Source organism: Candoia aspera, chromosome 3, assembly GCF_035149785.1.
Source record: "Candoia aspera isolate rCanAsp1 chromosome 3, rCanAsp1.hap2, whole genome shotgun sequence".
NCBI lineage: Eukaryota > Metazoa > Chordata > Lepidosauria > Squamata > Boidae > Candoia > Candoia aspera.
Window position 1 is genome coordinate 208,730,651 of NC_086155.1, and position 27,777 is coordinate 208,758,427.

At 54.3% G+C, this 27,777-nt stretch overlaps 1 protein-coding gene across 1 annotated transcript; it reads right to left on the reverse strand.

Moving 5' to 3' along the window:
- Nucleotides 1-10,804: 10,804 nt before the first annotated feature.
- Nucleotides 10,805-16,350, reverse strand: LOC134494764 (forkhead box protein H1-like). The gene is made up of 5 exons (XM_063300011.1): nt 16,324-16,350; nt 15,795-15,899; nt 12,609-12,713; nt 11,464-11,755; nt 10,805-11,412 (listed from the first exon to the last, which is right to left on the reverse strand). The coding sequence occupies exons 1-5, from the start codon at nt 16,348-16,350 to the stop codon at nt 10,805-10,807; spliced, it is 1,137 nt and encodes a 378-aa protein (XP_063156081.1).
- Between the last annotated feature and the right edge of the window lie 11,427 nt (nt 16,351-27,777).

Here is a 27,777-nt window from a genome sequence, read left to right on the forward strand (position 1 = left end):
AATAGGCCGGGCGGCGGGGCCGCTTTCTCATGCTGATGGGGCAGACCCGCTGGCTCCAGGCGCGGCGCGGCGCGCATCTCGCGCAGGGCGTGGGGCGGCCCCCCGCGGGGGGAAGACGCGCTCGCCCCAGGGCCGCCACCAGCGCCGCGGGCTGTGGATTGCGCCGGCCAGGTCACTGCCGGGAAGCCACCTTCCGCCACGACCTCGCCCCAAGCTGGCCGCGGGACGGGGCGGGGGCGTTCTTTCGGGCGGTCCCGGGCGGTGGAAAGGGTCTCGGCCCTCCCAGACTGCGGGACCTGGGTCCAAGAAGGCCGGGTTCCCCCAAGCTGCGCAACTGGGGTGAAGGACCCAGGCTTGGGTCTTTGCAGTCCGGCATCTTTGGGAGCCCAGCTCTGGTCTTCTCCTGTGCAGAGAAGGTGGGGTGCATTATAAGGTGGGGTCTTTATCTGGCCATTGTGTTATAGGAAACCAGTCTTGGCTGACCTGGCTTCAGGGTGTTGTGTGAACCCAGCCACTGAGCTGGAAGGGTCATCTGAGGCATTAAGGCCACCTGGCTTTAGAGTGCTTGACCACGATGAAACAAACCATGGTTTGGCACCATGCAAAGCCAACCAATGAAGCCGTGATGTAATTCGAAAGGCCAAGAAAAAAAGGGTATTTGCACTGTTCCCGGTATCCAATAGGCAGGCAGCAGTCTTGGTCTGGAAGCCAGAGCCCCTCGGCTGCCCAGATGGATGCAGGGGGCCCAGGATGCTGAGCTGGACGTGGCCAGGCAGGAGGGCATCCGAGCGGCTGCAGTTCGGTCGTCTTGGGGGAGGGAGGCTCAGCAGCTGTTTCTGTCCTGCATGGACCTCTGGCCACCAGCCTTCCAACCCCAGACTGGTCTTTTGATTTTCCCAGGCACTGTGGCGGGTGGTGGTGGCGGCTAGGTTGTTTCATGCCGTTCACTTCTCTTGCAACCTAAGAACAGCCCTGCTGGATCCATCCAAGGCCCGTCCTGGCCCCACTTTTCGCTTCTCACACTGGCCAAGCAGATGGGGGGGGCGCTTCCCCTCTCCTGCCCCCAACCCAGAGATAACATTGTGTCCTCAAGAGCACTCCCCCTCCTCCCCTCCAGACTGGCCTTCCAGGCCTTTATCAAATCAGATCTGGAAGCTGGGGTAGTGGCCATGGGGGGGTGGGGGGTGGCAATTAGTGCTGGGCGAAGAAATGCTTCCGTTAAATCTCCATTCAGCCACCTTTGCTGCGTTGGTCTGCCATCATCTCTGAGACACAAAAGAAGTGACAAATAGTTGGCATTGTCACTGAGCCAAAAGGTAGTTTCCTAGCATGGTGTGCAAACTCTGTCAGATGCAGTAGATTTAACAAGCCATGGCCGAAGACAGAAGGGCTTAGTCGAATGCGCAACCCACACCATGGCTTGGCCTTGGCTGAGAAAGCTCTCAGGTGCTGATCATCAGAGCTTGGGCGCTGGCTGGATATTAGCACAGCCTGGACCTGCATCTGACGGAGGGCCTGGGACTGGACTGAGGTCACCCCTCAAGGGTCATGACAAATGGGGGCCCAGGGACAAGCAGCCCTACACACAGTGGCCCTTTGGGTTGCCAGCCGACCTTGATCCTCCCTGTGTAAGTGGGGGGGGGTCCTCTCCAGGAGGAGGAGGAGGAGGAAGGCCCTTGCAAGGCTCCTTTGGCCCCAGGCTGGTAAGCCTGCTGGCCTGGGATTGCCTGGCAGTCCTCCCCACACCCTTTCCTGGAGCTGCATTGTTCACAGACTGCCCAGCATCAGCTGCTTAGCTGCCATCAACCTTTCTTGTGCTAACACACCAGGGGGGAACACAAAAGGCCCACTAATGGGGGCTATCATGGGCCATCAATGACTGGCCTGAGAGGCTCCACCGAGAAGGTCAGGAGGAGGTTATTGGGGCTGGACAGACAGCCCAAGGCTATGGAGAACACTAGGAGGAACAGGGCCTGGGCTCACACCTTGCACTAACCCCAGATTCATGAACTGCAACTGGCTGAGTTCCACCAACACAGGAAGCTGTAGACCAGTGTTTTTCAAACTTGGCCACTTTAAGATGTGTGGACTTCAGCTCCCAGAATTCCCCAGCCAGCATTCTGGGAGTTGAAGTCGACACATCTTAAAGTGGCCAAGTTTGAAAAACACTGCTGTAGACTGTGATTTGCAAACCACATAGCTGCATTCTCCCAACACACTAACCCAACCCAAGCAGTCCACATTCTGGCTTTGTGTCATGTTGTGAATATAGCCAAGGGGTCTTGGGGCCCCTTAAACCAACCAGCTGCATTTGGGAAGGGGCACGGGACCCAGGCAGGCAGCCCACCTCCTCCCCCTCCCCTCTTGGTCTCCAGCAGCCCCCCTTTAAGATCTCTACTGCCAGGAATTGAAGCTGTGTGTGTAAGCAAACAGGTGTTGTGGGCCTGATCCACCACTCCCCTGCTGGACATCTCCACGTTAGGAATGCTGCTGTTTTGACCCCCCCACCCCGGCCAACAGAATAATCCAGTTTCCTTTCTTAATCATCTTTTTGAAATCAGGGCCTGGCTTGGAGGAAGAAAGAAATGTCTGCACCGGAGGGGGCTGGTGAGCAGGTGGGGGGGGGGGTGGAGAGGGGAGAAAGAGTATGGTCTCAGCTCAGGTCCTGGCAGTGTCTCAGAGCTGGGGTGGTGGTGAGCCAAGTCTCTGCTCCCCACAGCCCCCTTGCACCCCCACCAGGTCACTGCCAAGCTTGTGAGCAGAGGCCTTCAGCAAGGGCGAGCCCAGCACCTCGCACAGCTCCACCTCCTGTTCAAGCACACCTACCTGCCTTTGACCCAGCCACTCCCATAGAAGGCTTTGGGGCAGAGGAGGACCATCTGCCCTCTTCCAGCATCACAAGGGTCCCTCTTCAGAGATAATTTGTCTTCTTCTGATCTTTGGCGCGTGCGTGCGCACACACAGGTTAAGAATTGTGACTGCATTTGTGTCGCCCTAGGGCACACAGTGTGTTTTTTACCAGCTGCAGTGCCTGAGCCAAAACCGAATCATATTAGGTCTTAACATGCTTGGCGTGAACTCAGCCATCCCATCAAGCCATAGCAGTATCTGCTTCCCTTGGCTTTGTGCATTGTGTTACCACAGAAAGGGGCTCCTTGCAGGGGGACTCTGTTCTGCAGATCGGGCAGCCCCTTAGCTTCTGCTCCTTGTCCTGTTGTCCACGTAGTCTTCCCAAGCGGGGTCAGACAATATTAGAAAATTGTCCGCAAGGTTGCTTTGGAATAAAACAACACAGTATGAAAGGGGTCTTGGGAGCTCTTCTAATCCAGAACACCAGAAAAAGGAAAAAGATCATCTGTACAGCATCTTCCAGCAAAATGGATACCCGCTCAACTTTATCAAAAAGTGCCTCACCACCCAACCCACTACAACCCAACCAACAGAAGCCATGAAAAGGATTACACTGCCATACATCAGAAACATCTCAGAAACCACCAGCAGACTGTTACAACCACACGGCATCACCGTAGCACATAAACCAACTAAAACTCTTCAAAACATCCTAAGTAACCCACAAGACCCACTAGCCCAAGAAGAAAAAACAGGAGTTATTTACAGCATACAGTGCAAAGACTGTAACAGCCACTATGTAGGACAGACAGGCAGAAGACTGGCAGAGGCATCCACGAACACCCACTGGCAGTCAGAAGACAGGATGAGAACTCCTTAATCTCACAACACACGGACAGACTCAATCATAGTTTCAACCAGGAAACGGCGAGCATCCTAAACCAAGCCGAATCCAAAAACGCCAGAGAAGTCCTGGAAGCCTGGCACTCAGGCAAAGCAGCCATCAACAGGCACATAGAGGCAAACAACATTTACACACCATACAGAAGAGACAAGAGAAAAGCCAAAAGACCAGGACACTCCCTTGCCAGCAATCAACACCCAGATATGCAAAAATCAATGCTAGGATTAACACCGGATGAACCATCAAACAGCACAATACACCCTAATCAAGGAACTATTAACTCAGTCAATCAATCCAGCAGCAAACAACAGCCCACTCAAGGGACTCCCAAGGAGAGAACAACACCCCCACCAACATAGGCAGGCCAAGCCACGGTATATAAACTGAGAGCAAGGCCCGCTCCCTCTTTGCACTGAAGATGTTGCCTAGCCTAGCAATGAAACATCTGCGAGAAAACAACAAGGCTCAGAGAGCACCAAGGACTCCCCAGTTCAACCTTGAGCTACAAATATTTGCTTTGATTGAATCCAACTCCATGCCCCGGGCAGAGATTCACTGCTACACCATCTCTCAGGGATACCACCATCTTTTGTGGTGATCTGTTTTGGTGGTCAACAGCTCTTACTGTTAGGAAATTCTTCCTGATGTCCAACTGAAATGTGCTTGTTTTTAAACCGCTTGCCTTGGGAATGACTCTGAATGATTCTCCCTGCCTTCCTTATGAAAGTCCTTCAGGAACTTGAGTTCCCCCCCAGTCTTCTCTTCTCCAGGCTAAGCATACCCAGTGACTCCAGCTGTTCCTCATCTCTTTTCTTTCCCAGCCCCTTACCATCTTGGTGATCTCCTCTGGACATGCTCTAATTCAGTGTTTCTCGAAAGTGGCCGCTTTAAGATGTGTGGACTTTTAAAGTCCGCACATCTTAAAGTTCCCAAGTTTGAGAAACACTGCTCTGGTTTGTCAATGACCCTCCTAAAATGTAATGCCTCTCCTGGATGCAGGTGGTGGGGCCATCACAGAAGAGAGCTGAACAGTTACTTCTCCTGACCTTGATACTGCTGTTGATGAGCCTCAAGACTGCATTTGCTTCCCTTGCAACCACATCACCCTGTCCATCCACATATTCAGATTCTTTTGGCATGTTCTACTGTCCAGTATGATGTCCACCCCACCCCCCACTCCTGCCTTTGACTTTTCCTGAACAAATCTAGGACTTTGTGTCTGCCTATACTGTACTGAAATTCTTCTTGCTGGTTTCTGCCGATGTTCCAGCTTAAGAAGACCCTCTTGAATCTTGATAATGGCCTCAGATATTTTGCTGTTCCCCTCATCCTTGGGTTGTCTCTAAGCTTGACCATGGCACTTTCTAACATCTCTTCCAAGCTATTTATAAATATGTTCTGCAGCACAAGGCCTGGAATGGTGCCCTGCAGTATGCCACAACACTAGCCTCCAGCTTGACCCACAGCTGCTGATGGGCACTGAGCTGCTTCTGTCTCCGTCTAGCAATAGCACAGCCCCACCCGTGTTTTGCCATCTTCCCTGCCAGGATCTCACAGGGGGCTTTCTCCAATGCTCCAGAGAAATCAAGGTAGGCTATATCCACATTTCACTGGTCAAGTAAACTGGTCTGTATTAAAACAGGAGATTGGGTTGTTTTGTTGTTTTTTGTAAAACCCTGCCAAGCAATTCACTTTTCTAAATGCTTGGAAACTGTCTGTTTCATAATTTGTGCCAGAGATTTGCTTTCCCCAAAAACCTCCATGCAGGCACGGGCAGGGGCTGAGTTCCAGGGAATCTTGACTTTTTTCAGGGAGAACTAGCCAGTGCTTGGCACATAGAGAGAAAATCAGAGGAAGGGGTCTGACTCTCCTAAGAAGGACCATTAGCTGTATTTTAGTTCCAATGAGTTTTATAATCAGCATCTGCAACCACAGTTTGAAAATTGGACTCCTCGAGTTGTAAAAAAAAGTCTCCCCATAGAAGCGGAGAGAGAAATGCAATCCAGGATCCCCAGGGAGGAGGATTCCTGTTCCCTTGTTGAACATCCTCAGATAGGATGTGTTGATTCGGGGGGGGGGGGTGTCTCTGGTTCTCCAGCTCTTGCGGAATGACATTGCCAGCATCTGCCAGCAGCAAGAGCGGATGACAGGAAACGGGTAATGCAGCCCCACCTTCAAGGCTGCAAAGGATGGAGCATATACAGGTCTGCTTGTGGAATTGGTTTGAAGTTAGTGCTCAGCTAGTGGAAAACTCATTTTCTTTTTTGGTGCTTAGGCAAATGCGAACAATTTATGCCTATTGATTGGTGGGGCTGCCTCTCCCTGAGTGTATCTGCCTGTCTCACCAGAGAGGGTGGTCACGCTCCAGGTCCTTTCCCTAAAATGTTGCCAACTAATGGGACCTTGGGAATGTACTTTCCGTGGCTGCCCCTACCTTGTGGACCCCCCCCCCCGCTGGCGATTCAGCAGGCCCCACCCTTTCAGCGAAGACCATCAAGGCCTGGATTTTCCCCCAGGCCCTGGGGAAGAGTGAGGGTCTGGGGTTGGTTGTTGGGGGTTTGGGGAGAATGAATGAGCTGCTGGGCGTGGGGTTGGGTTTTATGTTTTTTGGGTTCTGTTGTTTTATTGTTGCTGTGAGCCACCCAGAGTTGTTCTTAAGATGGGTGGCCAGACAAACCTTTTCAATAAAATAAATATATTAACACCTATTTATCTTAAACATTTGTTTCCTACTTCCTAAAAAAACACCCCAGTGTGGTTTACAATAGATATTGGAGCAGTCATTAGACTATAAAAAGGGTTTTAAAAACAATCAAACTTGACACTTGGCAGCAACACTGCCCTCTTCTGGGATTTTTTTTTTTTAATTTCCAGTCCAGCCTAATTCCCATTCAAGTACTACTGACCTTGCTTAATTTGTTCAACAATAACAGCATCAACAAATTGAAAGACTGGGTAGGTGCTTCCAATTTAAGGGTGTCCCTCCCCTAGTCTTCCCATGCTGGCTGAGGAATTCTGGGAATTGAAGTCCACCCATCTTAAAGTTGCTGAGGTTGAGAAACACTGTCCTAAACCCCTCCCACTGCTGCCACCAGTCTTCCTGCCTGTCGCCCCACCATCTTCTGAAACCAGATGCCAAGGGCCCTAATAATCCCCCAGCCCCCCCTTCTCAATAACCCCTTCCCCCAAAATGAAGAGGTTAGATAGGATGATCCAATTTTGTTGGATCCAGAGCTGTCTCTTGAGGAGTGAGTGACCCAAGGCCCCTTTAAGGACCTCTGGTGGCCCGCTTCCTCAAAGAAGCATTGATTACCTCCTGGATCCGCCTCCCAGTCTCCCCCCTGGCTGTTTTAATCAGCCAGGTGGGGCAGCAGTCAAAGCCACAAGACATCAGGGGCCTCCCTTCCCTTCCTTGGGATCCACAGGCTCAACAGCCTCCCAGGTAACACCACAAGATGTCACCTTTGTCATCTCAATAGACTCTGCCTGTCTGACTTGTGGCCAATGGGTTTTATCCACAAGATGCTTGGCCAGGGGATCACAACTTACATGGATGGGATTTTCCAGCTGATTCTTCCCCAAAAGGGTTGGGGACCTTTTGAGTGATGCAGCTGGCTGATGTTCTGCAGACACAATAAGGGTGGAGAAGTAATTGCACTTTGCTGCCTTAACTGCCACAACACAGGCTCAGATCCAGGCTGTTGAGTACAATTGCGTTCGCTTCTTGTTTTCTGCCAGCATCGCTCCAGGAATCTCTTCCCTTGCATTCTTTCCCAGACCTCCTCAGTAAGCCAAGGAGCTCCAGTGGATTGGCAGATGGTGAAAGTTGCTCGGGGCTGATCCTGTCAGTGCCCTGCCCCCACCCCCCACCCCACCCCCGGATTCCAGAAGTCAACAAGGTGCCCAACAGAATGGCCAGGAAACTCCCCAAGCATTGTCAGGAAGCCCGCTCAACCAATCAGACGCCTGGGGTAGGCCATCTTAATAAGCCCCTTCTCCCTGCAGAGGTCAGGGGTCCATCACAATGGACTGGTAGAAAAGTTCCCCAGAACCAGATCATGATGCATCTGCTGAGAGCTGAACCCTAGAGCTACAGCGTGACCAGTGACAGAAGCCCCAGAACAGCTGAGGATGTCCTATGGAAGGTGTGGGTTCTTGTCTCTGGAGATCTTTAAGAAGAGGCTGGGATGATGTAATTGGAGTTCCTGCACATGGCAGAGGTTGGATGAGATGATCCTTGTGGCGCCATCCAATGCTACAATTGTATGAATCTATTGTAAGTGGCAAAAGATCCAGAGAAGGCTGGAATGAAGGAATCAGGGCACCCAGATCTTTTCTGAGGATAATAAATAGCTTGAATTCTTCAGTATCAATTTTGTTATAGAGATGATGGTGGTGGTGGTAATGATGATTTCTTTGTAATCAGCTAGTGAGTTATCTGAGATGAGAAAAAGAGGTCTGGGGGAGAAAGGATTGAAGGGAGCCCCCGTTTGCGACTTCTCCAGGACCCTTCCGTAGAATCATTTCATGTTCGGGGTTAGTGCTGATAAAGGAACGGTTTTTACATCACAGAAGACCAGAAGAGGCTGTGATCAAGACAGCATGTACACCCCAGAACCTTTATGGAAAGCATCATGACCTCCATCTGGCTGGCAAGAAACTGTGTGACCTTTCGATGAATTGCCTTGGATGTTATCGGCTCTGTGCACAAAGGTTGCTCTGCTGCCTGGGGCAGTAGAGCCCTTCCCAGGGCTGTGTGTTTATGTGTGTAATCTCCAGAAGTGTCAGCTATAGTTCCCGTCATGGCCAGACACCATGGTAATATAACAGAATTTGACTAATAAATAGATAAATAATATCCCTAATTCCTGGGGTTGGGGGTGCAGCCCATAGAACCACAGGCAAGGGGAAATTCAGCCAGGGTTTGGAGTACAGTAAGTGTGTTGATCCTCCACTGAGGGCCAGTCTGATGTAGTGGTGAAGGCACCGGGCTAGAAACTGGGAGATTGGGAGTTCTAGTCCCCCCTTGGGCCTGAAGCCAGCTGGGTGACCCTGGGCCAGTCACTCCCTCTCGGCCCTAGGAAGGAGGCAATGGCAAACCACTTCTGAAAAACCTTGCCAAGAAAACTGCAGAGACTTGTCCAGGCAGTTTCTGAGAATCGGACATGATGGAATGGATTTTTTAAAAAAATTATCTTGGTTCCCCCATTTAGAAACCCCAACTAACCCATAAAGGATAAAAGCAGTATGAAATCTGGGCATGAGAAGGAAAGAGAAAACATCTTGATGGCGGAAGAGACTTGCAAATTGCCTGGCTGTCTTACGAGCTTGGGCATGTCTGCTTGGCAGGGAGACTGCACCCCCATGGACTGTAGGGACTTTCTTGTTGGCGGAACAAACCTTGTAGGAGAGAAGCCACGGACATGCTCAGCAGGCATTTGGCACTGCTCGTGCAACCGACTGGCCATGAGGGTCTGCAGAGCAAGGGCTTAGCAAATGCTTGGCCTGTGGCAATGGGTTGACAGGTGCTTGTCCTAGAGTTCATTGTTCCAGCCAGCGGAGTGCTATTGGGTCCTGCTGGGCACACCCGGTGGGGAGGGGAGGGGAGGGGAGGCATGCTGCTTCCATTCAAGAATTCTGGGTCAACGTTTGAGTCCGGAGATAGGATCCTGCTGGTCTAGCTGCCCTGACCCAACCCTTCAGGACATGTTGGCCTCCATAGTTCCCAGTTGACTAATCTGGCTTACCTGGGACATTGAAATCCTCTGTTTCTCTGTCTTTTTCAAGTATTAGGGTCAGGGAAAAGGGTACTGTAAGCTCCAATAGACAGGTTTGCTCTGGTTCTCTGGAGGAGGGATGTTGTCTCTGCAGGACAAGAACTGATACCTCCCACCATGGTTTCTGTGAGGTGGCGGCCAGGTGCACGAGATGAGGAGCAAGGTGATGTCTTGATTTATTTATTCGATTTAGATAGCTGCCCATCTCACTTTTACACGACTCTAGGCAGCTTACAATAAAACAAAACAAATAAAAACACAAAATGTGCAACATAAAAACAAATAAAAATAGAAACACATAGCAGCCAGGCATAATCTAACCCAGTGTTTCTCAACCTTGGCAACTTTAAGAGGGGTGGACTTCAACTCCCAGAATTCCCCAGCCAGCATGCCCCGGACCCCAGGCTCAGGCACAAAGCCAGGTTTTCCAGGCCTTACAAAAGGCCAACAGGGACGGGGCTAATCTAAGCTCAGGAGGAAGGGTATTCCAAAGGGCGGGTGCCACAGCAGAAAAGGCTCTCCTTCTGGGCCTTGCCAGCTGACACTTCCTAGCTGACGGTACCCGGAGTATGCCCTTCCTGCCAGATCAGGTAGGATGGATAGAAACAACTGGGGAGAGACGGTCCCTCAAGTAACACAGCCCCAAGCCATGAAGGGCTTTAAAAGTGACAACCAGCACCTTGAATTGCACCCAGAAGCACACCAGAAGCCAGTGAAGCTGGCAGAGCAGTGGCGTCGCATGTGCCAAGTAACTGGCACCAGTAACTGCCCACTCTCTGCATTTTGGACCAGTTGAGGCTTCCGAATAACCCTAACCCTAACCATCTGCAGGGATCATTTTGCAGACCAAAGTACCCTGCTTCTCGCCCTGCTTCATTTTGCCCATTTCTCAACCTTCAGCCCCAAGCAAGAGCTCCAAAGGGTGGGGCACAAAACCTGGACCCTTTGGCCTCATGGTGGTGCTCAAAACCTGGCCTAGCAGATTCCCCTTCTCTCCTTTGCTGTGGGAGGTCCCATCTACTCAAGAGGACAAGATGGTTCCTAATAGAGACTGACTGGTAGAGCAGGACCATCTGGATGGTTTGCTCCTGTCTGGTTCTTGATGGTTGGTTTGTTATGTGACTGCAGGGTTGTCCTCTGGAGATGCTGATGAGCTCTGCAAGAAAGGCTGGTCACAGAACAAGGGTGGTGGTGGTGACTGTGGTCATCCCTGGCCAAGAAGCAGGGCTGACCCGTCCAACCAGCCACTTCACCCCCTTGCCAAAGGCTGGCTTCAGGAGGAGTTGTAGTGGGCAAGCACTGAGCTCCGGGGGGAATGGCCTGTCCTGGGAAAGGCTGGGTGGACAATGTCCATGGGGTGGCTCATCCAGACGTCAAACACGGTCTTGTTGGGAGGCATTGCTTCGTCCGGGTCCAAGCATGCCCTGGAGGAGGTGATGGGGCTCAGGGAGGGCCGCGGCATCAGCTCCCAGCACGCTGGGTGTGCAAGAGGCGTGGGGCTGTAGGAGGGAAAGGCTGGGTTGGCGGGAAAGGCCGAGAAGGGCAGGGTGGGGCTTGGGGGTGCCACCACCACATTGGGAGCCACACATGGGGTGTATGAAGTAGGGAGCTCCTCCCAGCAAGGGGCGGCAGGAGGCGGAGTGCCTTCCCTGGAGTCGGAGCCACTGCTCTCGTGGGTGGGGCAGATGACTCGGGGGCGCTTGGCCGAAGTCAAGGAACTGCCCCCTTCCTTTGGCTCCTCCCTTTCATTGGGGGACAAGGAGCGGCTGGAGGAGGAGAGGGAGCTGAGCACGGGCAGGGGGCATGGGGGCCGCCAGGGGAGGACGGGCCCCCCGGAGGAGACTCGGAAGATAGGGACCGTGCCCCAGGCTCCCAAGCCAGCTGTAGGACTCTGTGGTGGTCCAGAGTCTGCCCTCGCCTTCCCGGAGAGACCCACGTCCTGGAAGTCGTGCAGCAAGGCGTCAATGCTGAAGGGGCTGCTCTGCCGGCCCCCATCGCTGCCCGGAGCCCCACTCCCCCCTGGGGCGGCCGCATCAAGGGGAGGCGGGGGGGTGTTGAAAGCCCAGCCGTGGTACACAAAGGGAGCCAGGTCGACCGTGAAGGCCCTCTCCTCTTGTCGGGAGACGGGCGTGTTCTGCAGCTTGAGAGCCTCCGGGGGAATGAGGTCCACGTCGACGGTCCAGAAATTCCCCTTGGCTTTGGGCTTGGCGGGGTCTTTCAGCACCTGCAAGACATGGGGTGGGGGTGCAGGAGTGTCTTCTGAAGGCAAGGGCAGGGACCCCTATGCCCAGAAGGAGGCACCCCGGACTTCCTTCCTAGCCCCTGGCCCCTGCGTGCCCAGGGTCTCCTGCTTCCACCCCAGCCTCATGTGTTGGCTCGGAGAACCTGAAGGGCTGATGGTGGTGGCTGGAGTCAGCAAGGCCAGTCCTGGGGGACTTGGGAGGAAGCCGAACGAACCCCCTCTTCACTGAACTGGGGTCTGCTGGGGGCTGGAGAGCCGGCTTGTTTGTTTGTCGACATACTCATGCACATACGCACCGAGCATTTAGCTCACTGCAGTCAGAGGGGTCTGACACATTGAGGAGACACAGGAGCTATTTCTGAAAGCGCCTCTCCCACCTGCCAGGAGGGGACCGCCCCAAGTAAGCATCAGAGGAGGGCTTCAACTGCTTTCCTGGCGCTGGGAGTGAGGGGGGCCGAGCCCATCTCCAGAAGCAGCACGTTCCCCTCTGCCGGGATGGCCGTGGGGTTGACCCCGGGTCTTCACCTTTGGAACATACGTGGGCCAATCCTCCACCCTGTGCAGCCCCCCAAGCTCAGCTCTGTGGCTGAACTGGGTCCAACTCCTGGAGGATCCCACTGCGGACAGCGCAGGTGACCCAGGAGAGGCCCAAGGCAGCATGGGGGGTGTGGGCGATCTGGGATGGATCCCCAGAAGGACGCCGCTTGGTGCTCCTCGTCCAGAACACGAGACCCAGAGATTGTCCCCTGCCTGGAAGGCGGGTTTGGCCCAGCACAATAAAACGGGGGGTCGGGGGGAGATGGCAGCCCCGCCTGATGCTTCCGGCTCCCCTCACCTTGTGGAAGCAGTCGTTGGCTGAGAGGTTGTGTCGGATGGAGTCCTTCCAGCCCTGGTACCCGTCCTTGAAGAAGGGGAAGAGGGTGCTGATCTCCTTGATGATCTGAAAGGCAAGGAGGGGGGGAAGATGGGTTCAGGGCTGCCGGCCGGGGGGGGCGGCGGCCGGGGGGGGCACCCACCCTCTGGGAGGGAGGAGGACTCTCCTTGGATGCCTGCTTGGGGCGATCCCCTCTTGATGGGCGGGAGAGACGCTTTCAGGAAGTTATGGTGTAACTAGGATTTGTTGAACAAGCCGCTGTTACTTGATTCACAGAATAGAGTAAGCAATAAATCATCATTAATCCCCATCCCCACTGGCTTGTTTCACATTTTCATCTAAAGGGGATTATGGCTTAGGCATAATGCCTTAACCTTGGGCGGTTTAAGATGGGTGGACTTCAACTCCCAGAATTCCTGACAGTATTGCTAAAGCATTTGCCGGTGCCCTTCCAGGTGGAGGAGGAGGTGGCTGCAAAGCAGGTGAGAGCAAAGCTCAGAACCAAAAAACTAAAGTGGGGTGGGGGGAGAATTTGATCCTAAAGACGTGCTCCTGCTGGAACTTAGCGGGATCATCATTCCTGCAGGGAGGGGGAGCAGGAAGATGCTCAGATGTCCTTGCAGTCGGGGCATTTTGACTGCGGGGAAGGAGAGGCATCTTGGGACCAGTGATGTGGCGGGTGGGCTGCAAGATTCCTTGCTGAAGAGGCTGCCTCCCTTTGCATTACACCCAGATTTTGCAGCTTTGGGAGAATTCCCCGCCAGGGAGCCTGGCTGGATTGAAGGAGGCATTGCTTAGCACCTTTGCAGACCCTTGCTTGGGCTTTTCTACATTTCAGGATGGAGAGCAAGATTTAATTGGTGGTCAGGCCAAATCTGCCCCCCCATGCCAGTTCCGATGACCTTTTGGCCACCTTGGAAAACTTTTCTGGCCAGGGGAGCCCAGGGTGGGAGGGACGCTGGTGAGCAGGATGTGCATCAGCCCAGTTGCCTCTCCGTGGGCACCCTGCTGGCTCTAATCCCCCCAGCTGGCCTGACCAACCTCTGATCTGGGGGAGGATTCACCCCTCCAACAGCAGAGGCAGCTCAGCTGACCGCAGGATATCTGGAGAGAGAGGCCTGGCAGCTACTGGCAGAGGTGGTCCTTATCAGGCTGGCCAGCAGCCTCCCCCCTCCCCACTCAACCCTCTCCCTCCCTTTCTGCTCCTTTCGGGAAGGGCCAGGAGGGTGTGCTGGGGATGGGCAGGTAGCACCTTTGCAGCTTCAGGGCGGCCAATATGCAATCCTTGCCTTTGTTCACAGCAGCAGCATCCTGGGACTTTCAGAATATGCAGATCTCCTTTAAGTGCAGTTAGCCCCTGCCTCCCCCCCCAACTGTCTGCATTTATTCTTTTCTTCTTCCTGTGAGAACCTGTGACTTCTTCTGAATGCCTAAGTAAAGGCAGCTTCCAGGCGAGGACTTGGGGGACCTCAAGGCTGTCATCCTTGCTGGTTTTTCAAACAGCATGTTAGGAGTGGCTTTGCCAGGTCTTCCGCCTTTAATAACAATAATAAAAGGTGCTACCAGATTCCTCCTGATGTGTAACACCCACGTATTAAGTCCTGCTTAACCATGAGATCAGTGAGGATCAGCCAGCAGTTGCCACCTATAATGAATGTTTCAGACTGTTAGATGCCCCAAGACTCATGGAGCTGCTACCATTCTAGAAATTAAACCAGACCACCATGAAGGCCTCTTTAAATATAACAGGCCTTAACTCAGCTGGAAGTGTGTGCGTGCCTGCGCTGGAATAAACATCCAACCCAACGCAGCTGAGTTAAGAAAGCAACGGGGTGCAACTGAGCCCCATTTCATAGCATCATGGACTTGCAGGGTTGGAAGAGGCCCCCAGTTTCTGTGGGGGTACAAAATAGCCCTGGCTGTCTTCTCTGGCACCCTGAACCCCGACATCATGCCTCCCCTTGGTCTTCTTTGCCTCCAGCCTGAACCTCCCAATCTCCCTTGATCGACCTCCCAGGGCAGGACCATCTTGGCTGTCCTCCCCTGAACCAATCCAGGTCAAAGAAGGCCATTCTAAGCCGCCGATGTGGAGCCCAGCTGGGCAGTTCCTGGGCTTATTATATTTTGCCTTCCACTCAGGGAGCACTGTGAACCCCCCACCCTGGAACATTGCAGCCCTTCCTAGCTTGACTTGAAGGAGATGTGCCTTTATTTCCAAACTTCTGGATCAAGCATGTCCCTGTTTGGGGGCTGGCCTCTCCACCAAATTGCAGAGAGTCCCAAGAAGGCCAGCAAAAGGGGCTACCGCAAGCCCTTAACGCAAGCCCTGGTTCAATTGGGAGGGGGGCTTTTGGTGATATGGCAGAGGGCTGCGCTGCGACAGACATGCACTCTGGGGAGGGTATTCTGGGGCTTGCTTCAGGTGAGAAATGCTGCGGGCAAGGCTGATGCCAGCGGGCCCAGCGGGGGCTCTGCCTCCAAGCCAAGAGGGGTGCCTGGAGTAGAACTCTTGCAATGAAGACGCCCAGCAGGCACAGAAACCCCCCCCCCCTTGGCTTTTGGTGCCTTCCAGCTCAGGACGGGAGGGGCGGGTGGCAGGCAGAATGCCCTGCTGGTGATGGAGGTTCAGTAATTCCCTACCTGTACATAGAAGGAGGGGGGTCTCCTCCCCCCGAATCCTGAACTGGGTTGCTTGCAGGGGGGGGGGAGGCACGTTATCCACTCCCCTGCTCTCCACAGAAGCTGCAGAGGTCGGGGTGCCCAGCTGATGGCAACCCTTACTTGAAGCTCTCCGGCGAGGGAGGCCTCCTGCACGCCAGAATGGATGGTGTTGTCCACTGCTCCTTCCTGAGGAGGCTCAGCCACTGCCTCCCATCCTGGGCCAGCCTTGAAGTGTGCATGGACTGCCGCTCCTCCTCCAGCTTCTCCTCGCAGGCTCCGCATCGCCGTCTCCTCCTGCGCCCACCGGCCCCCTCTAACCTCCCTGGGCTCGCTTTCGCAATGCAGCACCCAGAACCCCGTGGACTAGAGCAAGGTGGGCTCCCTGGGCCTCCAGCTCCAGTGGCCGAGTCCACCCAACTCCCCAAGGCCAGCCACTCCCCACTCCCTGCCCCGCACGGCGAGCAGCTCCTGGCCCTTTTGTCTTACCTGGGACAATTTGAGCTTCCGGTCGGGGGATGCCTGGATCACCAGGGCAATCATAGCCAAGTAGGTGTAGGGGGGCTTGGGGTGGCGGTGGTATTTCTTCTTCTTCTTCCTCCCCCTCCTGCCTGACTGGCCCTCGCTGGGCCCCTCACCACCCCCCTCCGCAGCCACGGGGCCCCCCTCGTCTAGGGTAGGGAGCTGGGCCACAGCCGGGACCCAGATCCTGTGATCGGGACTGCCCTGCCCAGGCCCAGGCCGAGAAGGGCCCCAGGCAGCCATGGCTGGGGCCAGGCTGATGCGATCTGCTATCGCCTCCCGCCTCCTGTGGCGGCTGCTAGTGAGTGCCTGGGGGGGAGGAAGGGGAAGAGACTAGGGGAGGGCTGGGCATCCAGGTCTTTCTCATGCTGATGATGGACTCCCTGCCACTGGACCCCTGGGGCCTGGTGGCCTTGCAGGCAGGGAGGAGGGGCCAGGGGCCGGAGGGGTGGGCTGAGAGTGGGAAAGGGCCACTTAGGGATGGTCTCAGCCCCACCCTCCTCCTCCTCCTCTTCCTGGGCATAAAATGTCCTTTGCCAGCTCCTCCTGCTGGGGCAGGGCCCAGGATGCCACCATGACAAGGCTCTGCCCATGCCAGGGAGGCTTGGGCTGTGTGTCCTTGCAGATACCGGGCAAGCCTAGTTTGCCTGCCGTGAGCTGAATCTGGGCCTGGTCACCTTCCCCATGCAAGAAGGTTGAAGTAGCTGAATCTGTGTTGAAGGACACCTTTTGCTTCCAGTTTCCTGGCATCCAAATCAGACTGGGCACTCCCAGCCCTGATTCAAGAGGTCTTCTTAAAGCAGGCCAGGTGAAAGGCACCGTGCCCATCTCACCAGCTGGACCCAGAAGATCCCATTCCCTGGGGCTGTCTTGACCACGCCAGCTACTCCAGAGGCTTCCTTCTGGGCACACCGTGACACAAGAAGCAAGGCCCACAGAGCAGCTCTGGGCCCCGGCTCTGCCAGTTTTGCAGATCCAGGATGCCAAGAGAAGGCCCTCTTTCTTTCAGGACCCTCCTAGCGCCGAAGACCTTGGCTTGGCTCCCAGGGGAAGAGGCTTTGATATGATGAGTTGGAAGGAAGGGGGACCTGCTGCCTTCACTCAACTTCAACTCCCGTTAAACCCAGCCAAGGATTCTGTAATTCAGCCTTCCAGAGAGCCTCTCCTGATACTTCTTGGCTGTGGTGAAACTCACCTATTGTGCAACTGGGCCCCAGGCTGGGGAAGGCTGTTCTGGGCCTGTCACAATACCCTTAATCTCACCCCAGGCACTAATGACCAGGTTCAGATGATCATAATTTGGACACGTTAGGCAAAGACCTGGCTCCCTTGAGAAGTCCATAGTGCTGGGGAAGGTGGAAGGAAAGAGAAGCAGAGGGCGACCAGCGGCAAGGGGGAGGGACCCAGTTAGATCAGTGATGGCGAAACTGTTGGAGACCTGGAGGACCAGGCTGGGAACAGATCCTTCTGGAGAAAACCAATACCAACTTGATCAATTACATAATCAATCAATCAATCAAGATGTCCCTTAGTTGATGGGAAGGACCTGGAGAGAGTTTTATGCTCTATTAGGCACCCAGAAATAGTTTCAATCTTTTCTGTACTCCCTCTTACTTTGTTTCTGGCTGCTGCCAATCCTTTTCAGGTAATGAACCAAAAATCTGGGTCGCATGGGCCTTGCTTCCAGGGAACCGTGCAGAGGGCTGGATCTGGAGAAAACTTTTCCCCATCCCGCTTGGATTTGTGTCCTTTGCTGCACTCAATTATTTGTTCAACAGACCATAATTTTTATGGCAAGTGTTACGATGCATGCGCAGCAATCTGTGAGAAGGAACATTTTACAAATAAATGGTCTCTCTCTCTCTCTCTCTCTCTTGCTCCCTCCTTCCTTTGCAATCGGAGCCCCCCATTTCTCTCTGGCCCCAAACTAGGGCTGGCAGGAAGCAGCAGCCGAAGCCCAGAAGGGATTCTTCTGCCTAGCATGGAGAAACCAAGTGGTTGGCTGCTGCCACCACAGGGAAATTTCTGCAGATGCAATGCCACAATCCACGTGGGAGAGGCTTCAAACCCTTGTCTGGCTAGCAGGGGTCCCTGGGACAGGAATCCCCCCCCCAATGCAGTGCAAGGGGGAAGCAACAAGGAAGGGAGGGGGATCCTCCTCCCCCTCCAGCCAGGTTATCTCCTATGCCTGGATTCTGGCAGGCCCAGTGAGGCTGCATCCTGGGCACAGGGGGCATTCTGGTGCAATCTTCCTCTGGGGCTTTTCCTACCTGGTCTGATTTGCTTCGGCCACCATCCAATGTTTCTCTGCTCCCCCTCTTCAACTTCTTACAACCTCTTGGCTGCAGCCTCTCACCTGGGCCTTCCAGATGTGAGGTTGCAACCCGATGGCCGAGAAAGGATGCTGCTGCTGGTGTCTCACCTGAAAGCTTTTGGCCTGTCCAAGACTCCACCGAGGGCCCAGCATTTTACATGCACTACCAGGGCTCCATGCTCACACTACACTCTTGATCTGAATGAGCCCTTGTTTATGGCTTTCGACAACACACTGAACCACTGTGGTGTGCTGTCTGAGTTTTGTCAGGTGAGATATTGTTGTCTGGACACTGAGTTCCTTGGTGTTGTTTTTCCCTTTTAAGTTGTAAGCCATCCTGAGTCATTCTGGAATTGGGCAGTCTCCAAATGGAGGGAGGGAGGGAGGGAGGAAACAGCCTGTCTGCCACAAAAATAAAATAACCAGGGTTTAAACTAAGCCAGTATTTCTCATTGTGCAAATACAGCTGCTAGATTTGTAAGCGGTTACGTGTGTTGTGTAAGTGGTTAACCCAGTTAAGTGTGTTGTGTGACCACACAGCCGCTAACTGTGGCAGCCACTTTAGAGAGCCTTGGGCTGGTTCTCCTCCCCAGCCATGATTGTCTCCTGCAGCATTTGGGTTTTTTCAGTTTAGGAAAGGGGTGAATGAGAAGGGACGTGATTGAGGTGCATAAAATGATGGATGTTGTGGATAAAGAGGATAAGGAGAAGCTATTTTCCCCTTCCCAAAATCCTAGAACCAGAAGTCACCCAATGGGATGGACTCCTGGAAGAATCAGGACAGGCAAAAGGAAATACGTTTTTTACCCAATGTATAATTCAACTAATTTGTTACCACTGGCTGGATCATGACCAAGATTTATTCCTCAGACTACCATCAAGCCACCTACTTGTTCCTTGAGAAGATCCCTTTTGCAGAGCTGGGCCAGGCCACCCAGGGGCTTTCTGCCAGCCCAGATGTTCTCCCTGCGACCCTTTCTGCTCAGAAGCAGATCTGGGGGAAGGGCACTTCTGATTCCAGCTCAGGGCCCCCCAGGGGCCAGCTGCTGACTCTCATCCCAAGGATCGCCCGGGCCGCTGGCTGTCCCCACCGCAGGCACACATGGGTCCTGCTCGCGGCTCACTGCGCCGTCTGCCCACACTCCGTGGCCCGCTGCGACCCCCGATCCCAGGGTGCCCACGAAAGCCAGGGCGCGCTGCTGATCGCGATGAGAGCCACCGCCTGGCTCCGGGGCCAGGGCTCGCCGCCGCCCTGCTGGCCCCTCTGCCCCCTTGCAAAGGACCAGCCTGTCCTGCCCTGCGCGGTGGCAGCTTCCTGCTGGCGGCCCCCCGCGCCGGCTTCGAGGGCGCGGACGCTCTCGCACACGCCTTGCGCTGCGTTCCGACGTTGCTCCTTCGGCCTGCGAGCTAGCGCCGTCCTCGCAGCCTGTCCAGGAAACTGGGCTGCTTTCCCACGGCCTCCCCCTCCTTCCGCGCGCCGGGCCTGTGCCGGGGCTGCTGCTCCTGCTTCTTCGGCTGCGAGCCTTGCACCTTCCCGGGGCCGCTGGCCGGGGGGCCCCGCCTGGGCTCCGCGCGGCTCGCGGGCGCCCGGCGCTTCCTCTCCGCGTCCCGCTGCAAGGTGGCCTGGCGCGCCCTCTCCCGCTCCGCGATCTTGGTCTCCCGCAGGGAGCGCCGCTCGAACGCCTCCACGATGCGCGGGACCCGGTTCTCCGCCTGCAGCCGGGCGGCCACCTCCTCCGCGGAGGGGTCCGGCCCTTCCTGGCCAGCCACCAGCTGGGCCCGCGGCCGCTGCCGTTCGCAGAAGAGGCAGGAGCAGGTGGCGGGGGAGGTGCTGGCGTCGTCGCAGGAGGGGATCCGCGCGGCCGGCTGCGGGGGAAAAGGAGGAGAGGTTGCCGGACGCTGCGCCGCGATTTGTGGCAGCGGCCGGCCGGCGGAAGAGGCTCTTGCGGAGCCCTCCAGAGCCCCAGGGAGCCTTCAGAGCCCAGGCGAGCAGGCGGGGCGTTGTGCTGGTGCAGATCCAGGCTTCCCAAGCGACTAGGTGGACCTTCAGGGGGTGGTGCTCCCAGCGGGTTCGGAAGGGACCAATTTGCCGCGGGCTGGATTGCGCACAGCTTTAGGATGAACAGACCTCGACCGAAGAGAGCGCCCGGAGCTCCGGGCTTCGCAGCGGAGCCCTTGGTGCTCTCTGGGTGGGCGGCTGGCTTGCAGACGTTGCGTTGCCGGAGGAGGCAGCGTCTTCGGTGGGAGAAGGGAGGGGGCCCTGCTCCCTGTTGATACGCCGTGGCTTGCCCTGCCACTGCTGGATGGGGTGGGGATTCCCCTGGGTAGTTCCTTGATCGGGGTATCGTTTTCTGCCTGATTGTTTGTCTGGTGTGAATCCCTGCTTATCCCGGCATTGGCTGCCGGAGGGGGTGTGTTCTGATCTTTTGGTTTCCCTCTTAGCTTTTCTGTTGTCTCTTTTGAATGGTATGTAGATGTGGTTTACCTCTATGTGTCTGTTGATGGCTGCTCTGTCTGAGTGCCCGGCTTCCAGGAATCCTCTGGCCTTTTTGGATTTGGCTTGGTTTAGGATGCTCACCATTTCCCAGATGAAACTGTGGTTGAGTCTGTCTGTGTGTGGTGAGATGAAGGAGTTCCCGTTGTGTCTTCTGATCGCTAGTTGGTGTTCGTGGATGTGCTCTGCCAGTCTTCTGCCCGTCTGCCCTACACAGTGGCTGCAACAGTCCTTGCATGAATGTCCTTGCAGATGAAGCCTCTGCAAGCGAGCAGCCAAGCTCAGAGAGCACCGAGGGCTCCACAGGAACAGGCCTGTTCATGCTTTGTGGACGGCATTTGCCTTTCATGAAAAACACCCCCCCAAAACTATTGTTGGTTTTATATCTACTTTGTTCTGGATTCTTTTTTTAAAAAATAAACTTATATACTTACAGTTATTCTGATCAATTTTCTCTGGCAAGATAGGGTTTTCTTTTCATAAAGAAATGTTGCAAAGTAATGAGGAAGATGTAATTTGCCTTGGGGCTTATAGGATTCCATCCCAGAAATGTGTGCAGGAAATATATAAATGGATTCTAAGGTTCAGCTTTCACAGCTGCTGTCCAGACAAGATGTTCTTTTGACGGCCGAGCCGGCCACAGCAGTTGCTCCCCTGCAGGAGTCCACTTCTCCAAGGGGAACGGGGTCATTAACAGGCCTGAGGGCTGGGCGACAGAGACCCCCTGAGGAGCCCCGTGTGGCAGCCTTGTAGGACTCGTGGCCCTGCTCCGAAGGAAGGGACTGAGCATCTGGAGGTCCTCAGGGACAACAGACCCTTGGCCTCTTTGAGGCTGCAGACCAGATGGGCAGGTTGAAGGACCTTCCAGAAAAAGGCCGGGGCAGCCTTGTTGCCAAGAAGACTTCCTGGGGGCACATGCTGCTTGAGGAACTCTTAACCTTCCAGCCTAGGTCTTCTCTCCTGCAGGGCATAAATGCTGGGGGAGAAGTGGGCCTCCTCAGGGCATCCCTTGCAATGCCACCCCTCCCCTTATGATGGCATCCAAAGGGTGCCCATTAATTCAGGGGCAGAAGCTCCCCCTTTGAAGCCCCTCTTGGCACTCAAATCTGGCTCCTAGTCCCTGCATGGGTGCACCTCTCTTGGTTTCTTGGCAGCCGTGGGGAGCCAATTCTTTCTGACACAACCTGGGAATATCAGGGTTGGAGACCAGGCATTGTTTGTGGCAGGAACCCCAGAACTGACAGTGCCCCTCCACCCCAGAGGACTGCCCCCCCTCCATGAGGGAAAGCCCCCCACCCCACTCTGGAGTTGCTTCCACAGCTAAACTGCGTCCTCATGTGGTCAACCCCCCTGCCCCCGGTCTTCTCTAAAGTGGTGCTACCCCTCACCGGATGTTTGGGACTTGCTTCGCAGCAGCTTTTCCTGAGGGGTCTGGCCTCAGCAGGAGCCCCCCGAATCTGGTGGTCTCCAGCGGCACCCAGGGCTTGGCTCCAGGGCTCCCCTTCCCTCCGTGCTGGGGAGCCATACAGAGGGAGTTGCTGCCGAGCCTCCGGGCTGGCCAGATTGGGGATCCTGTGCTTCTGTTGCTGCCGAAGGGGGGCCGGGAGGGGTCCCAGTGGGGTTTGCTCTAGCCACCGCTGAACCTTTGAGATTCGGTCTGGGACCTGCCGCTGGCCAGGGGGCTGAGTCCTGTCCTTTTGCGGGGGGGTACTTGTGCCGCCACAGGCCTCTTCCTGCAGCGGGGCCCAGGTGCCCCCCTTGCCTGCCGGCCCGTCCTGATTGAAGGCCTGGCAGGCTCTACAGTGCTGGACGTGGCTGATGCGGCACTGCGGCAGGATCCTGGCCGAGCTGATCACACTGGTGGAGGGCCCACTGCTCTCCTGCCTGCGGAGGAGACCTTCCGGAGCCTCACCTTTGCCCACGGCCCTGTGCCGGGGGCGTCTCAGGCAGTGATCCCGGCCTGGGTCATAATTGTCGTGAGAACTATCGGCCTGTTCTGTCCCCACATTTCCTCTCCTGTGATTCTGCCTCCCGGCTCCCAGGTCGTGGTTCGTGGGTCCAGTTTTGGCAGTCCTCCGGGGTGTGTGGGAGCTGGTGGGCTCTTCCTGGGCAGCCTCTGTGTCAGACAGGCGGGCAGTATCACTAGCCCAGGCTTTGAGCTTCTCCGAGAAAAAGGTGTCCAGCTTTTTGGCAGCGTTGCGGTTGAACAGGGAGGACCTCTCGATGCCGAGGCTGGGTGAAGAATGCACGTGAGGACAGAGTGGGGGCCGGTGCCCCTCCACGGCCTTTCTGTGCTTCCCTCCGCGGTCAACCAAGAGGTGGCACTGGTGATTGACCCCATCCTTGGCACTGTGCGGGCTTGACTTCCCAAGGCTGATGTCTCGGATGGATCTGGAGAGATCTAAAAGCAAATAATGCAGGGACTGAATGTCACGGTATCACCAGGGCACGATAAACCTCTTTACCTACAGTAGCCATTGCTGCCTGGTGCTCCCCAGATGTGTTGGGCTGCTGTTCTAGCTCGGAGTGATGGCCTCAGAGGTGCCAGTTTGGCTAAGGGCAATCAGGCGCTCTTAATCTGACAAGCTCTTGCTGGGTGATTTCCCTTGGCTTTACACACTTAGGATACTTAGTTCCCACGACGTAGTTGCTTCTGATTTCAGCTTGACTCCTGCAGACTTACAGGGACAAGCCTATCAAGTTTTCTTCTGGGATGTTGGTTGGACTTTCCTAGACTTACAGCCTGGCTGTCCCAAACTGTCCCCGATTCTAACATATCTTTTCAGGTCTCTCGATCAGCCAAGGTCAGCTAAGCTCTAACCCAGGGTTTCTCAGCCATAGCAACTTTCAGAAGTGTGGACTTCCAACTCCCAGAATTCCCCAGCCAGCCAGCAATTCAACTCCCAGAATTCCCCAGCCAGCATCTTAAAGTTTCCAGGGTTGAGAAATACTGGTCTAATACCCCAATTATGGAATAAACAATCATGGAAACCATGACGTGATGTGTGAACTCACCACAATGCATGTACCCGTCACAAACAGCGCTGCGGTTGGCTGAGTTTGCACACTACACTAAGCCACTGGCCCTGAGGTGCAAACCACAATGGCTGAGTTCTTGCAGTATGCTAGGGCAGGGTTTTTCAACCTCAGCAGCTTTAAAATGTGTGGAGGTCAACTCCCAGAATTCTGTGCTAAGGAAAGGCCATCAGACCGTGTTAGGGCTCAGGGTAAGGTGTGAACCCAGTGACTGCATAATGCACAGGCATTTGTGGGTTGTCCTTTGGGGCAGTAAGAGCTACAAGTAATTGCAATAAATCTAGCATTGGGTCAAAAATGGTCTTGACCAATGTTCACCCCTCTTATTTATTTGTTTGCTGGCTTGTGACTGGAAATGGTCAGCTCTACAAGGTAGACCATCAAGAAACCGACTCCACAGGAAGACTAGAATTCTACTTTTTTGAGACAGGCTCTAGTCCAGTGTTTCTCAACCTTGGCAACTTGAAGAAGTGTAGACTTCAACTCCCAGAATTCCCCAGCCAGCTAGCAATAGCCTGGGAGCCACGCAGCAGAAGGCCTTCTCACACGAGCCAGCACGGTGGACCTCTGGCCCTGATGCAGTGGAATCTCTTGCAAGCTTCCATAACTGGATACTGATCAAAAGAGTCAAGATCATTTGCACCATCATGGCTACCGTCTTGACTTTTTGGACCAGGTCTGTTTGCCGTCTTGAGTTATTTATAAAAATAATAAAGGTGGGATAAAAATTAAATAAATAAAATAAAAAATAAAAATCTCTTATGGGGGGAGATGGGTGGTGGCAAAATTTGAAAAACAAACAAACAAACAAACATACGGTGGACACCCCTGAAGATCCTCCTAAAGTGGGAAATGGCCCTAACCAGTATTGGTCTGTAAGGCATTAAAGCCTAATTAAAAAGCCAAGTCTCCTTTGAGTCAAACTGGACTCCTGGAGACTTCATTCACACATCCATGTCATGTTCTTAGTAACAGCTATGGCTTTCCTCCAGCCTGTTTTTCCTAGCCTGTTGCTGTGGATCTCCTGGTGGTCTCCCATCCAAGGATGACCCAGGCCCTGTAATGTGCAGAAATTGCTTCTGAGCCCAGCCTGGGTGGGGCAGCTGCTGTGACCTCCTTTAATAAGGGTCAAGGAATGCCTGAAAGCAACTGGCAGCTGGTGCAGATGCTTCCCTGCCTACCAGAAATTATGGATGTGGTCGAAATCTCATGCTCCCTCCACGGCCTGCTGGTGTCATGGATGTAGTCTGGGTCGGTTTCCCAGTCCTCATAGTCCTCAGCACCGCAGGGAAGCTGCCTGCCTGGGGGGGCTCCCAGCTGGTCTGGCCTGCTCCTGGGCAGGCTTGTAGACCAAGGGCCCCCGGGGTGCCCCAAGTGGGCCATGGGGGAGGTCCAGGAAGGCCCAGCACCCTGCAAAGAGCTCAAGGGTGGTTGCACTGACACCCGGCTGCTGCCCTTCTCCCAGTCTGCCGCCTGGGCACTGTGATGTCAGCGCAGTGTCACGCCGGGTTCTCTTCTCCACCTTCCCCATGACAGCCTGGCATTCCTTGGGGCAGCTGTCCTGCACTGGTGTCCCCTCGGTGTGCTGGGCTACCAAGGGCATAATCCCCACCCAGATGGGGACTGGCTGGGGATGGTCAGAGATGTCATCCAATACGGCTGGTGGGTGCCAAGTCTGGGAAAGGAGGTGCCCCGCAGATTCCCCCCCAGTCAAAGGAATCGGTATTTTCCTGCCCACCAGCCTCTTGCGGGAGGGGGCAACTGGGGTGCCCCTTTCCTCCCATCTTTCCTTCCAGGACGAGCCATTCCCATGACCAGACATGGTTGATTTCCACATCAGAAGGTCCTGGAAAAGGCCTGGCTTGCTTTTCCCCACTTCTCCAAGTAGCCCGTACCTTCTCTGCAAAACGATGAAGCTGATTTGAAGTCCCTTCCACTCAGCAACCTCTGGAAGCCACAGTTGCCCGAAAGGTCCAACGCAAAGCAGCCGTGTGTGTGTGTGTGTGTTTGCATTTGTAAAGAAGGTGGATTCAGGAGGGCAAATCTCAGTCTGTGTCCTGAGGCCCCTCTCATCTTGCCAGAAGGTAGGGCTGATGTAGCTATGCTGCACGCCAGAGCTCGCCTGGTGGTGGGCAAGGATGGCGCCACCGAAGGTGTCCTTTTCATCCCACCTTTCACTCTCTTGTGGCCTTTCTTTCTTCGTAGAGCACAGCCGCTTGCTGGATTGCCCCATCTCCAGCGGAGCCTTCTCCAGCTGCGGCCACTGAATGCTTCTGGAAAGTTCATGTGCTGTTCTGAGTGGCCCAGATCCTTCTAGGAAAAGATCGGCTGGAAGATTGGCGGGCCGCTGTGGAAATTTCCTAAACACCAGAGGATCAAATCTCTCACAAATCTCTCACAGTCACTCAGCGCTTGGAGGCTGGTTGGGCAGAGTCTGTAGGGATGAGAGAGGTGTCATTTTATGTGTTGTTTGAGATTTGAGCCTTTCAATTTGAAGGAGGTGGACATGGTTCTCCGGGACACCAGTTTTGTCGCCTATGGACTGGATCCTACCTGGGACCTTAAAGCAGCAGGGAGGCTTTAGGAAGCTGGGTTTGAGCTGTGGTAAAGACCTCTTTGGGAGAGCGATGATGCCACCAACCTGGAAGGAGGTGGTAGCACACCAGCTGTTTTGGAGAATATCAACCTGTCTCCAACCTTCTCTTTCTTATCTGGGTAGCTTTTGCTTGGGATTCAGGCCTGGGTGTGGAATTGAGACAGCATTGATCACTCTTGTAGATGACCTGTGGTGGCAACTAGATGGGAGAAATGTGATCTTCATGGGCCTGCTGTACCTCTCTGCAACCCTTGATAAAACTGATCATAATAGAGTATCCTTCTGGAATGTTTGTGAGAATTGGGAGTGGGGGGCACGGTTGCAATGGTTTTCTTTCCTGGTGGGTGGTTCCTGATGCAGGGGAAAAGTGGAGCCCTTGGCTCCAGGAGCCCTATCTAGTATCTACATTGAGGGAAGGTCATCCATTGGTTTGAGCTGAGGTATCATCAATATGCTAAAGATACCAACATTACCTCTTGACCCCAGTCGAATCAGGAGGTGTGCTCAATTTGGCCTGGTATCTTGAGGCAGTTGGAATCTGGATGGGGCCTGTTCCACTGTAGGAAGTTGGCTCACAATTTGGGGGTCATCCTGGACTCGTGGCTCCTGCTGAAAATGCAGGTGGAAACTGTGGCCAGGAAGACCTTCACATAACTCCAGATAGCACACCAGTTGCAGCAGCAGACCCCACTGATGGTGGCTTAGGCCCTTGACATCTCCCTTCTAGATTATTGCAATGTTATCTACATGGGCCCATCCTTGAAACCGTGGCGGGTTCAAAATGTTGGCTTTTCCCCCAGATATCAGGAAAAGTTGGGGTGTATTCACCTAGATCAGCGTTTCTCAACCTTGGCCACTTGAAGACGTGTGGACTTCAACTCCCAGAATTCCTCAGCCAGCCTGAGGAATGGGATACGTTTGTTGCACTGAACAGCTTCCTTTGCTTTAACCTACTGTAGTTGTGTTTTTAATTTGTATGCCACCCAGAGTTATCCTTGAGTTGGGTGGCCTTAGAAATTGAAATTATTCAGGAAAATGTAACACAGGCCATTTAGAAATTGAATCAAAGGAGCCAATGGGGTGCAAAGGGAGACAGCAGCTTTGGAAAAGCAGCGATGATTCAGCCTCCAAATGATCTAGTTTAGCATATCATGTGAATGTGGCTATAGCATCAGACCATGATTGGCTTAGACATAGGCTTATGATAAACTGCAGGTAGTTGACTTCGTATATTGTATTGGCCGTAAAACGTTGTTCATAAATAGCAGTGGCTAAGCCGAACTGCCAGCAAATTTGGAAAACACAAGAATGGCCATCAGACTGGAAAAAATCAACTTATATCCCCATACCAAAAAAGGGAAACACTAAAGAATGTTCAAACTATCGAACAGTGGCACTCATTTCACATGCCAGTAAGGTAATGCTCAAGATCCTGCAAGGTAGACTTCAGCAGTTCATGGAGCGAGAATTGCCAGATGTAGAAGCTGGGTTTAGAAAAGGCAGAGGAACT

Bases quoted from the DNA above. Each gene is read 5' to 3' on its own strand.
- LOC134494764 (XM_063300011.1), bottom strand. From the start codon at position 16,350: ATGCCCAGGAAGAGGAGGAGGAGGAGG. The intron at 15,900-16,323 runs GTGGGGCTGAGA...AGGGGGAGGAAG, and splicing joins GGAAGAGGAGGAGGAGGAGG to AAGAAGAAGAAATACCACCG. The intron at 11,413-11,463 runs GTCTCTCCGGGA...AGAGTCCTACAG, and splicing joins GCACGACTTCCAGGACGTGG to CTGGCTTGGGAGCCTGGGGC.